General features: G+C 38.7%; 1 protein-coding gene across 7 annotated transcripts in view; it reads right to left on the bottom strand.

The window, feature by feature from the left end:
• The window catches only part of DCTN1 (dynactin subunit 1), a 1,835,652-nt gene that overhangs the window by 750,042 nt on the left and 1,067,944 nt on the right, over positions 1–17,666 (bottom strand). For all 7 annotated transcript variants that reach the window (XM_044063298.1, XM_044063299.1, XM_044063300.1 and 4 more), the window contains 2 exons: positions 9,893–10,045; positions 2,080–2,240 (listed from right to left, as the gene is read on the bottom strand). In XM_044063298.1, coding sequence (XP_043919233.1) covers positions 2,080–2,240; positions 9,893–10,045 — 314 coding nt within the window. The remainder of the gene's footprint in view (positions 1–2,079; positions 2,241–9,892; positions 10,046–17,666) is intronic.

Here is a 17,666-nt window from a genome sequence, read left to right as displayed (position 1 = left end):
CCAAAAATAATGGTGGGACTAAGGGTACAAAATAGGCAAGGACAGATTTTAAATATTGCCCTTGTTGTAAACTCAGTTGCTAGAATAACAGGTTTTGCATTATTATGTATTTTCCGAGGGATATGAAGTCTGAAATTCAAATGTCAGCCATTATTTATAATTATTTAGGGACTTTAATCTTCATGTTGGTATCCCACAATTCCATCAGAGTGGGTGGGGATTACATGATTATACATGCAAATTTCATGTTAATAAGGGTCCCGATTTTTGGCCAGTTGTACCTACTTTTCATGGGCCTTTGTCCAGATTTTTGATGTTTACAGGTGGAGAAGTATGGTCCTATTTATTTTTCAAAAGAGATCGAGATCCCATGATCTGGTGTTTATGCTACAACTGGACTTGCAAACCTGCAATAAGGTCTGACAGCTACCACCTTGATCTGAAAGGCTGGACCCCAATGTATATACTGTGGATAAGTGACACAGAACCCTTCCCTGTGTCAGGCCTGTCATTCAGCCTACGAGTTTAAGGCAAGAAACGAGTATGCTGTTTTGCTAAACAACAAAAAAATCCACAATCCATATATTACAATGAATTTATAGACAGTACTGGGATAATATCTACCAATTTAGGGACTAAAAAGAATTATAAGAGAAAAAAATGGCTCTATATCACTTAATCGAATGCTTATTTTAATGAATTGAACCCTTTTCCTCAAACTGTGTCCTCACTGAAGTTTTTAATTGTCGAAGTAAAAGTCACTGAATACTTTACTGGCCAACACCCAGAACTTAACTTGGTTTTGTATTAGTATGGTACATTGCAGCATGTACAGTAGCTAGTCACGCCTAAACTTTGCCCACCATCCAATAATCAGTAAAAGTGAAGTAATATTCATACCAATGGCAGCATGAATATTCATCTATTAGTAGGTTACCCTTTTCTCCTCAATGTAGCGCGATCTCAGACTTTGTATATTTAATTTGCGGGGGGTGTTGTGGGTGCAGGGGGCACTATGCCCACTTTTACACACACCAGATTGCGAGGTACTATACTGATACAAAACATAAAAATATTACAATTAAAACATTTAAACTGCAACATTTAATTTTTATTCCAATATATTTTTTTTAAAAAATACTGAATGTTAAGCTTTAATACAATGCTTAGGTGTTGCACATATTTCCATGTTCTGTAGTCATTCAGTGATGTCACATGCAACATTTTTTAACCGGCAGACTGAAATTATTTGATATTACACTCGATGATTACAGGCTTTGGCAAACTGGTATTTTGAGGAAAAGGGCTCGATGAAGACATAGTCATTTAAATAAGCATTCAATTAAATGATATAGACCCAAAAAAAAAAAAAAAATAGCTGAGATAACAACAGTTCAAGAGATAAAAGAGTTTCATTGTTCAGTGTAATATATCTAAGATTAAACTTCCCTCATGCTAAACAGTGCTTGGCTAGCTTATTATGTTTCCGTGGCTTTCTAATTCTTTTCTGTGAAGAAACAGAGATGCAGTGCACTTGGGCTTACATAGATCACAGTGCTGTCATGAGCCTGCACCCTCACACAAAAAACACTTGCTTTTATTTAGGGTGGCAGGTGGACCTCTGCTTCCAGCAAGATACTCCAGATGACAGATGAAACTTGGCAAAAGTAATACATTTGTTTTTCACACATACAATAAAGTACAAAAACAAAGGAACCAAAAGGCTGCACAAGAAACAGTCTGATGAAATCTCTTATGTATACGAGATAAAAGTGAAACAAAAGTATGTGCATGACTTTCGTTTAGTTTTGGTTCACATTAAAGTTGTGCGTTTCACTACATGTCATGCTCCTGTTTCTTGTGCCAATTTTTGGTTCCTTTGTTTTCTCAACAGCTACCCTTTGTTTTTTGGATGTACAACAAACACAAATCTAATATTCAGACTAAGGACTACAGATGTTTAATCTGTTTTTTTGTTAACTTTAGGAAAGCAAACCCTGTCATCCCCTTCTGTCCCCATAGCTATCAATACCGCTAAGTAAAGTGGCTGACATCTTGTTGCCATCTCACAATACTTACTGTTCATATTTATGAAGGACCGTCTGTAGTAGGGTCAAAGAATACACTAGTCCAGCAGCAAAGCTCAGCTGCTCTCCTACTGCTCCTCGCAGACCGCTCTGTTTCCCAGAGTCCTCGCTAAGTTCAAATTTCTCCTGGGCTTGTCTGCTAATCAGTTCTGCCTGAAAATAAAAACAAAATAAAAAAAAAAAAAAACAGTACATAGTCACTGCAAAAAATATAGTCCATCTCAAGTGGAAAAGAAAGACAACAGCTAACATTTCTGATAGTTACTAGCAAAGTTCACTCAATTAGCAGACATAACACACGTATCCAGATATCTGGGAAGCAGTGACACAAAAATGTAATGCGATCTAGATATATGGAATTCTGGGAAAAAAATGAGGCATACATAATATAAATGAAAGCAGTATGCGTGTGTGAAGGACTCATCATAGCAAGTACATGGCCAGTTTCCTTTCTGTATTTTTTAAAAACAGCAGGCATTTTGAAGGCAACTTGTATTTTCAATGAAAGCACACTAGCTGACAGCCAGATGCAAGAGCATAAAAGCAAACAGCCGGGGCTAGTGATTATACTTTATAACAAGAAATCTGAAAACAACGGGCATACTGACAGTCTTTTGAGTCCTCTTTTTTGGAAATTACACAAGCAAAGTTTTTTTTTTTTATGTCTAACATGCTCCTCCAAGTTCCACAATTTGTGATTCCAGCATTTCTGTTTTAGCTTGGTTACCCACCTCACCACCAATGTCTGTGTCTTTTTTATCTCTCGGTAAAATGGAATCTCTTCTGAATGTAATGTCAGGACCACTTCCAATTCCTGATGTATCTCAGAATCAGAGATACACTTTTTCATTTTTGACTCCATTTTAGTCAGCTCTGTTGCAATTGAAGTCTATAAGGAGTTTCAATGCAGTTTCCAACTCTCATTTAAATCCAGTGTCAGCTACAGCCTTGGGTTTGCCAGATTCAGGGTCACGGGGGTCCTCTTGGACTACTGTTCTCTTCTGTTTATAAGGATTCAGTGTTAGCATATCTGCCAGTGTCAACATATAACACACGACTCTGGATTATTTTTATTTAGTTTCATTTTATCTATTTTTGATTAGATAAGGCAACAGGTCACAAAGTGTCCCTTTTCATGGGCAACCGGGATCACTGCCTGGTTAAGTGAAATTCTCAGAGTCAAGTCTGCAAAAGGAAGTGAAAGGAATCAAACCCTGTGCTCCGGGCACAGGAAGCAGTTTATTACCAACTCAGAGCTTTAGTCCTCTGATCCAACCCACAGACTGCCATATAATCAGTAATGCTCTCCTTTCTACTAAGACCTTTCATTCATTTAATCTCTCAATCAGAATTGCTCAGCCTACTAAAATGACTGGAAGCTTTAAACAATCATTAAATAAACTTCTGCATAGACATTAAAAGAGGAGCGACAGCCTGATTTCTAGGGACACTGCAAGCGCAAATATGTATACTTCACCTGTATTCTTAACTAGGGCATGAATTTACAAGTTAGTAACAGTTATCTCCAGTCATTACTTAATCGGAATACAGGGAAAGGCAGTACTGTAGCTGGAGGGAGGTGTGGCTGCCCAGGGCACAAGATGTGATGGGGTACACTCAGTTGGCTGATACTGAGACTACTTAAATGAGTTGCAGACAGAGCTTGTGCTTGTAACTGTAGCAAAGAGTTAGCATATGCTCACTGCTACAGTTCTAAAACTTTTTGCCCTTTTTTTTTTTTGGTCAACAAGTTCAGAAGACTTTCTCACATAAAACATAGGTACACATACATTCATAGAAAAGAAAAACATTAACAGTTTTAATTTTCATACGTTATATATTATGTGCATTCTTTCTTTTTAACAATCATCCTTGTCTCCAACATTACATAAATTGCTTTATTACTGCCTTCCCTAAAACCTCAGTTTTCATGCCAAACAATATTCTGCAAGCATTGCTCCCACAAATTCCACTTATTGCTTTGTAATTTACTCCCTCCTCCTTTCTAAAGGTCCAACTTCCACTTCTATCACCTTTGTAATAATCAGTATCTCAATTACAGCTGGTTTAGATTTTGATTTCCATGTCCTAGTAATTGTTTTTTGTATGATAGCATTAAACTTCGTAGAAAGTTGTCCTTAATGTCAGGTTGAGGGGTAGCGGTCTACTGACTGCTCAAACTGACAACTGATGTAGCTACACAGCACTGGGGATATGCACAGCTACCAGGATAACTATTTGCCTGAAGATCACCATTCAACAACTTTCATTTGAAAGTCTAAACACAAGTATGCATGCCTTCTGCACATTTTATTAATAATCTGGTTTGTGTAATGTTAAGTAAACTATTTTACTGTTTAGCTATAACAGCTTGAATTTGCTGATTACTTAAGTCAATAATGGTAACTGCACAGAACTTGTGAAATATAAATAACATTAATCACTCTTTAACAACACTTTTTGTTTGCTACAGCTACCATTTATTTTTCAGTGGTCTGAATGATCAGTAACTGTCTCCATGGAGTGTCAGACTGGTCTGGCTTGTGAAAATGTGGTAATTGGAGTGATCACCTGACCTGTTCACTTTTCATAGAACAGTCCTTACCTAGACAACTCTCTCTTCCAAAAAAAGCCCCATTAAATTGGCAAGTGTCCTGATATTCTAAAGCAGCCATGTTATTTTCAAACTCTCCTTCAGATATGGCAGAAAATTATAATACTGAACATGAAGCACCTTAATATGATATAAAACAGAAAACTAGACTCTTAGACAGTTAGACATTACTTTGGTAATACAACTGTGTCGTTTGCTTTGACTGTGAGGATATTCTGACCTGTAAAATATTCTACTTTGAAAGTGCCAATCATGACCCCTAACTGGGAAAAGCTGAAAAAAGAAGAAGAAGAAGAAAGAAATGTCCCATTTTGGGATCCTTAAAATGTGACAACCCTAGTGATATTTCTGGAATAGAAAGAGGTGGTTGCACTGAAAAGGTGTTATTTTCCCCTCCTGCAAATCAGTGTGTGATCATGAAACACTATAATGCAAGACTAATTTACTATTGTAAGATAATGCAAAGTAATGACCTAAGAGTGAAGTGTGTGGAGCCAGAGATCATAACTCTTCTCTCCAGCCATTCATAGTAAAGTCTATCAGAGTATGGCAGACACTGGTGTTATATAGCTTAAGGCAGCAGTCCACATTTGTCATATGCTTTTAAGACCATCTCTGATACTGGTGCTTCTTTTTTTGGGCAGGAACTGAGTAAGGTTCTACATCTTAGTACAAGACAGGTTACTAATCTCTCATAGAACAGTATGCCATAGACTGGGAATGTGTGCTTAGTTCTGCTAAGCTGAGTCTGTAACCTTCATGAAGCATATGAAGGAATCTGGGCAAACAGGAAGGCACAGCATGCAATTACATCTTTAAGCATGTACATTAGCAACTATGGGAAGAATTAGGGCCAAAGGAAAACCCTGATGGTTGCCTGGATGATGGCATCCAATGATCAGCTATCAGGAACAAGGAACAACATCAGCACCTGGGCCACAGAAAACTGATGGTTGTCAGGTACCAGGGAGAAAAAGATACTAAGAAAGTTATCAATCCCTTATTTTCTTAATGAGTTTCAATTTAACTGGGTACGTGGGCTGGTTACGTGGGCTGGTCACATTTTTCATTTTTCAGCCATGATATGGACTCATGAAAGAGCACAGATTCAATAAAACAGAGACAGCAGTGACATGCCGTAAATACAATAAGAAACAAAAGCAGAAGAACACTTGGTTAAGTGTACAAAAGCACGAACAATACAAAATAACAATGGTTAGCTTCAATACGTTTGTTTGTACATTTATACACAATATTACAGTTTGAAGACTTGTAATAAATAGGACATTTACAGTTAGGCACCTATGCAACTGTCATCTGCCCACCTGACATCTCAGTTGTCGAATCATCAGCTGCATTTTCCTAGTTAATAGTAGTGTGGCCTTCAGACATCTTACCAACTTACACCTGTGCAATACATAGCCTGTAACAACATTGAGGATTCTAATCTTATCCAGAGGGCCAACAGTTTGACCAATCTTCAAAGAAAGTTCTACTCCATCCTGCTGAATGCCTGCTGTGCACATCTGGAAACAAGCAACTGGATGAAGAGACCTACTAAACTCCAACTCTCATCTGCTTATGCCCTTCATAATTCAGTCCTTTCAATCAAAGGAATTACTGAGACCCTATATCCTAAGGGGCACATCACAACCTGTGGTGAGGGACTGGTGTATGTTCCTGAAACTCATCTCAAGGTCTCAAGCAGGCTACCTTTTGCATACCTCATCCAGTCTTTATGAATCAGCTACCTTACGTATGGCAACAGATTTTGAGTATTCTTTTAGGAAGAGCCTGAAGCACAATATTTTAGGAGTGTACTATTGTCCCTCCAAGGAGAAAAGCATCATTGAGGTTCATCAATTTTCAAATTGTCACTTTTGGCCCCAGAGAGGGGTGCGCCATCATCCAGATTTACAATTCTTAAAATTTTCATTATTTTAATATTCTGTTTGTTTGTGCATGGGGTGGTGCCTTTTTTTTTTTTTTTTTTTTGAGGCAAAGCACAAATTTCCTTAAACAAAGGGGAGAAAATACATAAACCAGAAGGACTGCCCTGGACTTGAAGCATCTTCAAATTTTGTCAGGACTGAAATCATTTCAGAAACTAAATCAATACCATGTACACCTCCTTAGAAAATACACAAATATGAGATGGAGCCATTGAGGAAGGAAACAAAACCTCATGGGACTGAAGTGGTCCATTAAATAATCTGTGGTTGCAGGAGAAAGAGGCTTGGTGCAATCTCTGTCCTGGCTGTTATGGCCTCAGTTGTCTGTGCTGATTTGGTACCACTCCCACTGCCTTCTTGCAAATGTAGTTTCCTCCTTTTTAATTTCCTTGCGCTTTCTGTGACTTTTGGGAAGTTTCTAACATTTCTTTTCCATTTCTATTAAGTAGATAAGGAGGTTCTGGCTTCAAAAGAGGGCACTACCACCAAGGAAGAGGTGGACATCCTTTGGGGTAAGGTCATAAACATTAATAGTACTCCACAAATTCCCATAAGGCTCTTGGCTTATTTTAGTTACTTTTCTTATTGAAAGCCCTATAATGGTCACCATTTTCAACAGTGATCTTTCTCCAAAGCAAGCAACACTGCAGGTGGTAGACTTCAGTAGGAATCAAGCTGTCTCCTGGAAGAACATTTTTTTGCCGTGAGCATCATTCCACACACCATAATTGTACTCAGGACAATCAGCATAAATAGCAACTCATGGTCAACACATAGTAAAATAATGAAAAGGCTAAAAAGAAAACTTGCTGATCAGCCATGGAAGTAACCAGTGGACTGATAAAGTCAAAGCTAAAATAATCAATTTAACAAAACAAAAAGAACGAGTGTGAGTGTGACAGCTAGGGGTATGCATTCTACTAGCTACAGGCTTTCTGCAAAAGGCCCAAAATACAAAGTACCCTCATATGCTTCATAGGGACACCCAACTCCTTTACAGTTCTGGCCAGAATACTGCTGTCCACCTAAAAGGATTCACATTCATCTTATCCATATACCACAGCAACTATACTTACAGTGAACACCTGTTTCAGTCTTATCTTGCTCTCTCCTTAAAATAGTTGAAGACAATACAGCTCCCAAGATGCAATTTGCTTACATCATTAGAACAAAAGAACAGTACTGCTGACTTTAATAAAAAGCACACAGCTCTCTGCTGACTTACTAAACGCACTGCTCTCTTGACATTAAGAGAACTGCTTCCTGAGCTGGAACAGTAAGCTACAAATTAAATAACTGCTACTCATCTACTGCCAGCAAAGCCAATGAAATAAAAACTGTACTCCAAACATTACAGGACAAAAGCTGTGCAAAGGACCACCTTTTCCATTTGCTCAGTAAACACTAGAATTGGCTTGGAGACATGTAGGCTCACTGGCACTCAACCTGGCAGTGGTGGTAGTGTGGCCAGCCAGTCAGACAGAAAGAAATGCTACTTACATTTGCTGAAGGATCACACCTCCTTTAAAAGGTGCTGTAATCCAGTATATAAAGACTCGGTATACGGAAGTGAACAGAAATACCCTGTGGGATGTTAAGGTTAATAAACACACTAAATCCTAGCCAAAAGTCTCCTTCACCAAATGAATTATCTTTAATGTCCTCTGCAGGTGGCCTGTGCAGGATGCCTGTACATCACTGTGGCAGATGATAATACCTAGAAGTAAGTCAACTGGTACCAGACAGCTTTCTGACAGCAATATGAAGAACTTTCACAGGAAAGGTAACATTATAATACCATCCCTATGAAAAAATAAGCCTGTCAAAGGATGACCTGCACTAGGTAGGCAAGTCCAGTCAAGAAAGACTATGTCAGCCAATCAAAACTGGCACAAGAGTTAATGTAGCTAGTGGGTGGGTGGGTTTGTGTGTGTGTAAAGAGGGGTAGCATTTGACTGTTCAGCTCTACTGATGGTAACAGGCTACTGGTGAGGGAGCATTAGCACTTGTAACATCAGTTCTGTTTTTGAAGGAGTTTTAACACTTCCCCATCTGGATACCTGTAAATCTCTGGAAGTTAAGTACATATAGCAAAGGATACGTGTTGCTAAAAAAGTTTATCCAGTACTCCTGGGTTTCATGTCTAGCTTCTACTTATACATTGTATATTCTTCACTTAACCAGGCAGTACTTCTAGGTCAACCTAGTGGACTCCCACACCAGTTAATAAATGGACACATACAAGCAAACAGCATGTTCTGAAGGTAGAATAAATAAAGGAAAGAACAAAAAAAAAGAAAAACACATGGCTGAAAAGTTCTGGACTATGGCATATTTCACATTCAAATGCAAATAAAAATCAACTTTACATACATATACAAGTCCTGAAATGTGAAATTTAAATAATTTACTAATGCATACGCATTCAACTTGCCAGCTTCATAAACAGCAATTATAGTGATGTGGGTCCCCTCATGTTACATTCTTCCTATAGTCACCCTTAAGATTTGCCCCTCCTTCCTTGTCTATCCCTAATGTGTTACCAAGCACATTGCTTCCTGTACATTTTCCACAACTCTCTCCCCCATTCTGCAGTCAGTGCCCTAATACACCCTTTTTGCAGTTTGCTGTCTGTATTCAGCGATGTTTTCTCTTGCTATTTCCAAAGTCAGTATCTGGATACAATTACAAAAAAAAAATCCCTAACCACTCACTCACACATAACCCAAACACTGCTAATGATATATTCCTTCTCTTTGGTGCTTTTTAAACATCTATTCCTTGCTTTTATTAGCATTTTACACAGTAACACAAAAAGCCCTTTGTTTTCCTTTACTTAATAGTACCTCTCAGCTGAAGTAAACCGAAGTGTTCTAATATAAACACAATACCCTGTTAAGGAGAGTACAAATCCACTATCAAGGATGTTCTTTGCTGATGTTTCTAGACTCTGACATTTGGTGATAAGAGTCACTTTTGTATGGGAGTAGACATAACCACAGTACAAAGACAGAATGCATGCTTACATACTCAGGTGCATCCCCTGCTAGGCAGAAGAGCAAACAACATGACCCTCAAATACCAAAGTAGTTTGTACTTCTTTTTTTTCAAATACTCACAGATTTGACAAAATTCAATAATCACTCATTTACACTGAAATGTTATGTACCATGCATAACAAGGGAGCATTTCCTTTTTTATTAAGCTACTACTCCCCTTCACAAAGCTCATGGTGTTACCTTGCAAATGAGCCTTGGGATAAGCAGGAGAACGAGTAAGGAATCGTGATCCCCTCCATGCCGCAGGAAACTTTCAGGCATGAACGATGTCAGCAAGGAAATGTGGCGACTAGCTTGCAAGACTTCCATTTTACGCAGTTCCATTTCAATTGCCTGAGAACAGTACAATGCACAATGATTAAATTTAAAATATACAGCCAAAAAAAAAAAAGCTTTGCATTAATATTCAAAATGCTCATCATTTATATTTGGTGTACCTCTCAGTTTGTACATAAAAGGGATAACAATTGCACATATCAGTCTATGAGAAAGCCTTCGGCAGTGCATAACATAATTTACTCCTCCATAAAAGGGATAACAATTGCACATATCAGTCTACAAGAAAGCCTTTGGCAGTGCATTACAAATATAATTGCACATATCAGTTCTATGAGAAAGCCTTCGGCAGTGCGTAACAAATATAATTTACTCCTCCATAAAAGGGATAACAATTACACATATCAGTCTATGGGAAAGCCTTTGGCAGTGCATAACAAACATAATTTACTCCTCCATAAAAGGGTTAACAACTGCACATATCAGTCTATGAGAAAGCCTTCGGCAGTGCATAACAAACATAATTTACTCCTCATTTACTTTGAGCTCAACACAGTTGTGCAGTTTCTCACGCTCCTCCTTCAAATGCCAATGTGAGACTTCCTTCCTATCCAGCAACACATGTAGTTTGCTCCACTTAATTCTTTTCTCATTCCTTACTCACGATATAGACATAACTTCAACATAATATCTTGGCATTTAATGTATTCAACATAATGCCTTGGCATTTAATGTATGGACAAAATGCAATAAAACTTAATGCAAATAAGAAAATACCTGAGGTCATTTATGTTATTTTTCATATATGCAGAGTGTACAAACTAGGTATCTAATAACAATACTCCAATATTCTGCATCTCATCTTTTTCCCGGTGTATGTAATGTATATTTATACTAAACTTCATAAAATGTGCTGTTCTACTACATGAATACGATTCTTTTAAGTTATGTATCTTGAGAGGTCCCCAACCCAGATCCACTATGAAAATGGGCTTGCTTCCTTTAAGGGTTAACCTAGTCAACACAATATTAACAAATTAAAGTAAATAGTGTTCCTGTGCTCAAAGGGAAGCATGTCTGTGAATGCTGTGATGTCATGTGCCAAGGCGGTAGGGCATACGCATGTGCTCAGCCACTGCTCTACTCGGTCTGATCCCATCAAATGAGTAGCCATAATCAATTAAAAAAAAAAACAAAACAAAAAAAAAAATATGCACATGAGCATAACGTTATATACCGCTATGAAGTCCTGGGATGTTGAGGATCTCCAGGCCCAGAGAGAGTGGAAACTTAATTTATCTTTGTTTAATGGGAAGGTCCAACTGGAATAAAACCCTTTATCGGCACAGGCCTGGGGAGAGCAACACTACATTTAAATAAGTGTTTAGAGCAGTCTAGCAATCTGTGGTGAATGCATCTGCTACACCTTACTTCAAAAGTATTATGCATTGAGCAACTTTTAGAAAGACTTCCAAACACTGAAACGATACTTCCTGTCTGGCAGGAATCAGAGAAAGTTTATAAGTTAAGGGTCTTTGACGGCAAAGAAACATCTAGGGGCCAAAGAAGGTGCAACTCAGGAAATATATAAGTTATGTACTCACTAAACTCTGTTGTCCATTTTCATTCTTCCTCAATGAACGTGTTCAGATCTGATTCTCGGACCGGACTCAGCATCTTTCTCTAGATTCTAGGATCAGACTTTTGATCTCCTCCCTTACCCATAATGCCCCTGACCACTGAGTTACACAGATCAAGTTTGCTGTTATTTTACAATGTCACGACAAAGTATCTCAATATTGATTTGACAGAAAAGTGACAGTTAAAAGATCAGGGTCTCAAACAGGAACTATTATTCCTAGCAACTATTCAGTTAGGTCTCTCCCAAAGACATGGATACCGGGAAGGTGGGGGTGGGGGGTTGAGGAAGAATGAAGATGGACAACATAGATGTATAGTTATGGTGAGTACATAACTTTTATATCTGAAATTTTCATTTTCATTCATTCCTCAACAAATGGGAGAGAGTCCCCAGCTACAGGAACCTTGGGTAGCCCTCATAGAAGGATGTTCCAGAGAACTGTAGAACTCAATGCAGCTCTATTTCTGGAATGATGTCCAACTTGTAATAAGCAATAAGTGTGGCAGCTGTACAAATGTCATCAATAGAGGCTGTAGCCCAAAAGACAGCTGGAGTGGCTACTGAACTACTTGAATGTGCTTTTGGTTGTCTTGGCACGGTTATGCCTCTCACGGAATAAACATAGGAAATAGAATCTGTTATCCATTTGCTAGAGCAGTTTTAGAGACTGGTTTTCCCATCTTATGGCTAGAAAAGGAGACAACTGACTGACTTTCATAACTTCCTTAGTCCTGTGAAGGTAAAAGCAAAGTTACCAATGTACAAATAAGAGAAGAAGGGTATAGTCTCCTTTATTGTCAAATTTTGGCAAGAAAACTAGTAAATTGATCACTTGATTGATATTTGTTTCAGAGGCAACTTTCTGCAGAATGGAAGGAATAGCACGTAAAGTAACTTTATCTTTGTGAAAAATACGGTGGTTTTGAAGAGAGTGATTGGAGTTCAGAGACTCATCTTGTTGGAAGTTATGGCCACCAGAAAGACCGTATTCCAAGACAGAAACTTAAGGTCCACTATACTTGATAGCTCAAAAGGTGAATACACTGAAGTCTGTAATACCAAAGTCAGGTCCAAACGTGGACTGGGATCCTAAACTGGGCATTAGAGGCAGGGAAGGGTAAGCATAAAGGAGACTGGAAGGCCACACATGGACTAGAGCATCTTTCGGTGAATATCCCTGAGGAAAAATTATGGCAAAGAACCTACTGCATTTATTGTTGAGGGAGAGGCAAACAGATAATGGAGCTGAGGAGACTTGGCAACAGTCGATGATGGATCCGAAGACTTCAGATCTGAACTCTTGGAAACCTTCTTAGGAGGTTCAGATGTAAGTGTTGACTTAGGAGACAGAGCAGGTGAGCGTTTTGGTGCTTCCTGGGCTCCTTTGATTTATGAGAGGGGGTTTGAGCCTCTGATGATGAAGTACCGGTGGAAAGAGCAGAACCTGGAAGAAGGCCTTTCAAGACAAGACTGTTTCTCTTGTCGCTAATGGCCTTGGTATTAAATGCCGCATAAATGGGGCAGTAGGTCTCCAAGTGTGCTGGGCCCAGACAATAAAAAAACACATTCACTGTGGGCATCAGAGTTGGGTTTCTTATGCCCACAGAACTGCACTTTTTGAACCTAATAGGCTTATCAGCCATACTGTAAAGCCACATATGACAGCACCTGCAAACAAGGGAAAAATATATTTTTACACAGTTAGGAAGAAAAAGGACGTTTTAATACCAACAATGGTATGATTAGAAAATATCTCAAAGTGAGGTAACAGATGGAGAAATGGAGAAGGGTTACCATGACAAAGAATCTTAATTCTTGGTGGTAAGAAAGTTTAGAAAAGAGGTAAGGAAGATAACAGTAACAATAAAAAGGAAATAAAAGTTAAGAAATACAAGTTTAAGCACTCTAAACCAACACAAGCTTGAGAAAACGTAATCCCGTCCAAACCTGAACAGCAGCAAACAAGATCTGAGCTAACTCAGTGGTCAGGGGCATTATGGGTAAGGGAGAAGCTCAAGAGTTGGATCCTAGAATCTAGAGAAAGTGGCAGAGTCAAATTCGAAGATTGGATCTGACCCCATTCATTGAGGAATGGATGAAAACAACAATAGATCATATTTCCCTGTCCTCCATAATTTTTCCTATTTCCCTGTGTTATACACCTTTCATAACCTTTTTATATAATTTCAAAGGCACATTCATACCCATTATACTAATATTGAATGATCTAACTCTTTCCCTTGGTCATAATACTGTATTTTGCCTTATTAAACCCAGTACTCAAAATCTGTATATTTTTAGTTCTGTATAACTTAAGTTGATGAAGAAATTCTTATTTACTTTACATACTGCATGTATCTTTTTTGTATTGTCTTGATTTTATCTAGTTTAAAAGTGGAGCTTTTCTCCCCGGGCCTCTACTGAAAATGGACATGTATCCAGTTAGAAACAAAATAGAAACAGCTGCGGGTAAAACCAAGGTGCAAAAAAATAACCTGATAATGTATCAATAAACAAAACAAAAAAAAAAAAAAAAAGAGATTGCGCAAATAGTTTCTTCATCACCCTGATGAAGCAACTATTGCTGCGAAAGCGCTCACCTCTGTCTTTTACTTTTTGTTTTCATTAAACGTCATTGTGCGTTACCTTGGTGCACTGTGTTTATATTTTTATGTATCCAGTTAGACTAGCCCGGTCAACAAATGTGAAATAAAAAAAAAATAAATAAAAAATGTTCAAACAATATTGAAGGAAGGTGCCAACTGATGGTCCAGTGGCCATGGCACAAATACCAACAATGGAGATGCGTCTTACTCAAGTAATAAAACAAATTATGCCCCTTGTGTTGCAGCCTTTTAGATAAACATTTCAAATGGACTGCTCACTGTCTGACTGCAAAATGCAATGCAGGTGGTTATCCACTTGGAAAGGCTTGCTTCACAACTGATAGCCCCCTGTCTACTTGCAGCAGATGAGATACACAAATGCTCTGCCTTCCAGAACTTCTGCACTCTCTTTAGGCAAATGTGGAGCTAGAGATGCATGTCCGAAGCATGAGTGCTCTCTCCTGGATTCTGCCCCATGAAAAAAAGGGAACTGAATGGACTGGTTTACGGATAATTGTGCAATCATATTAAAGAACAGCCCTCTTTTCCATTCCAGTTATGCAATTTTTTCAAAAGCTTTTGCACATCTGGATGGGGTCACTGACAATGTATCTGTAGTATGTGTCTAGTACTACAGTTCACCAATGCAATTCAGCCACAGTATGAGCATATTTCCTGCTCATGAAACAATTATAAAAATTTAAAATGTATATAATTTACAATGGTATATAAATATTTATCCAACTTAAGACTGCCAACAGCAGTTCTGGGTTGGAAGGGCTGTCTAAGCACAGAGGACAACAAAAAGGCATTTGTGAGCCACGAAGGAGGGACCCTTCATAGACCAAATGATATGCTACGTATAGGGGTATCAAGCTATCACTAACAGTAGATGTGTGAATAACAAGATCACTGCTACTTGAAACAATACAAATGGCCTGGAGTAAAGCTGCATGTGGGTCTCATCAGTCCAGCCAAATATTTTATATTTGCATATACTTTAATTGTTAATCATTTAAGCCTACTAGTCTCTAAATCCTCTCTCCGTATGTTTCAACAATCAAATGTCCTGGGGTGCATAGCTGCAGTATGATGCCTGTGGCCATTTGAGGGCAGCCATGTTACATAAGAGTACAACATCCATTGCTCAGTTATTTCTGGTGCCCAGGAATAGGCGATGAAGCTGCAAAAATGACTAAAGAATCTATAAAGAAGGCAGCAAGAATAGCAATAAGTGCAAGTATGCCTGAGCGAGGGCACGTACGAGCGAGCACACACACACACGCACACACACACACACACACACACACACACACACACACACACACACCTCTGCAAAAACATTGCTCTACCTATACAAATAACACAAATTGACAGTCATTATCCTTTGTTTATACTTAATTAAATTAAAAACACTCTGAACAAATCTAAACTGTGCATAAAAGCCTAACATTAACTTAACATTTAAAGGAGTCAGCAAAAAAACACGCCAACAAGATCTATTCGTTTCCTACCTGAAATGGTAAATGCAAAGTAGCAGTAGATGGATAGTGGAAGCACATCCTGTAGCAACGATCCTCTTAGCTGTTACTGGACTGTGTACATCACAGTGCATTTATGGGGGGTACAGCAGCAGCTAAGTGCACTGGGTATATCACACAAGGGTCAGTGTTCTACGAATTGTTTTCACAACTTAACAGTAACAATCTGTCTACGCAAAAAAAGGTTCAATAAACGGGTGCCTGGCCTACACATTCTCTGCATGACTGCAAGAACAAATCTAACTCTGCTTGGAGACTGCTCACCCATACTCAATGTTTAGAAACAGTGTCATTAGAAGAGTACACAGAAGCCTCAAAAATGACTTCAGGTGAAACGGTTCTGAGAAAGGCTACGAATGTCATGGAACTGGTCCTAATCTCCGAAGGCAAAACCTTACATTCTCATGAAAGGTTGCAATTAGCTAAATGCCGAGGGTCTATCTGGTTAGTGAGATACCCAACTTTTCTTTTCTAAAGCAAACAACTGATATCTCTGTCTAATGGGCTTGGTTCTTTCTACACAGTACCTTCATGCTCTGTGGACATCCACACAGGTAAACTCCCCTGGGTTTCATCATCTGTGGAAGAAGAGAGGAAGGTACATCGATTGGTCCAAATTAAATTCAGAAACTATGATGATCACAGAAAATGAAGAGCATATTTTTAAAGATACCCTGTATGTTGCGGACTGCATACAAGCCTCTATACATACTGAAAAATGTAGTTGAGACTTTATTCTAAATGAGGTACCTGCTACTAGAAATGTATCTTTCCAGGATAAATATATTTGGGATTAGCTACAAGGCTGAAAAGGTGGCAAAGTTAAAATTCTCTCTTTTTAAAAGACAGGTCTGAAGATGGAGCTATTTGGCTGGCTGCTACATACCTACATCAACTATATTACAAGCTGAGTTAAATACAAACTTGGAGTGTTAAAGAGTGTACTGCATTTTATTTTTCTATTTTATTTGTTTCACTGAATATTGTGGTCTCTCTGCAGTTAGTTTCCTGCCCATCCTCCCTGTTCTTCTTGTGGTACTAACCTTGGTGTGTTTGGAATTGCCTGCCTCTCCTGTAAATTTGTGTTTGAACAGTCCTCATGGGTTCATCTCATTTGCTCACTCAACAGAGTACAGTGAGATCATATTTTGATTTCAGAAATTCCTAACAGTACCATCTGTTCAACTCTAACCCAGTCTACTGTCATTAGCTCATTCTACCTAATACAGAGAGAAATTTGAGAAAGCCAACCCACTTAGGTCCTTAACCTTGAATTATCTTATGTTTCTCCTTTCAACTTTACTTTAAAAAAAAATCGACAGAATCTCCTTGTGTTCTGTGTGTGCTTCTCAGCGGATAAGTATATTTTCATAAGCGCACCCCATTTTAAATTTATTTTTATATTTATTTTGAGGTTTTTTATGTTTACCACTCATTCAGTTGGTATTTTAAGTGCCCTCTTTTATAAAAGTGTTAGTCTACCATCCTCTCAGATTCCTTGATCTTGAAGTGTGTCCCGGAGGGTCCTACGACCTCCCTGGACACCTGGACCCACTCTCGAAGAGAAACTGGGAGGGGTCCTCAGAAACCTGACTGGGATTTTTGTCATTGTCCTGAGGTTCAAGTCTCGCCTATTTGTAGCTCGGGCATGTCCTATTTCTTTCGGTGCTGAGGTTCCAGTAATTAGCAGATGACGGGTTGTTTATCGTCAGGCACAGATCTCCATGACATGTCCATTAATGGGGGTTGGGAGGCTGAGACTCTAGCCAGGCACAGATCGCTTGCATACAGCTGAGGTTTGAGTTCCTTTGCTTGAAGGTACTTTTGGGGTCTTTTTGGCATCTGTCAGTTGCTGCAGGTGTCTGGTAAGGTACATCCCAAAGGGGGGT

Source organism: Protopterus annectens, chromosome 2.part1 (genome assembly GCF_019279795.1).
Source record: "Protopterus annectens isolate FY-2018-M chromosome 2.part1, PAN1.0, whole genome shotgun sequence".
NCBI classification, from domain to species: domain Eukaryota; kingdom Metazoa; phylum Chordata; order Ceratodontiformes; family Protopteridae; genus Protopterus; species Protopterus annectens.
Note: the sequence above shows the minus strand (reverse complement) of the source record. Positions and strands in the feature narration are given on the sequence as shown.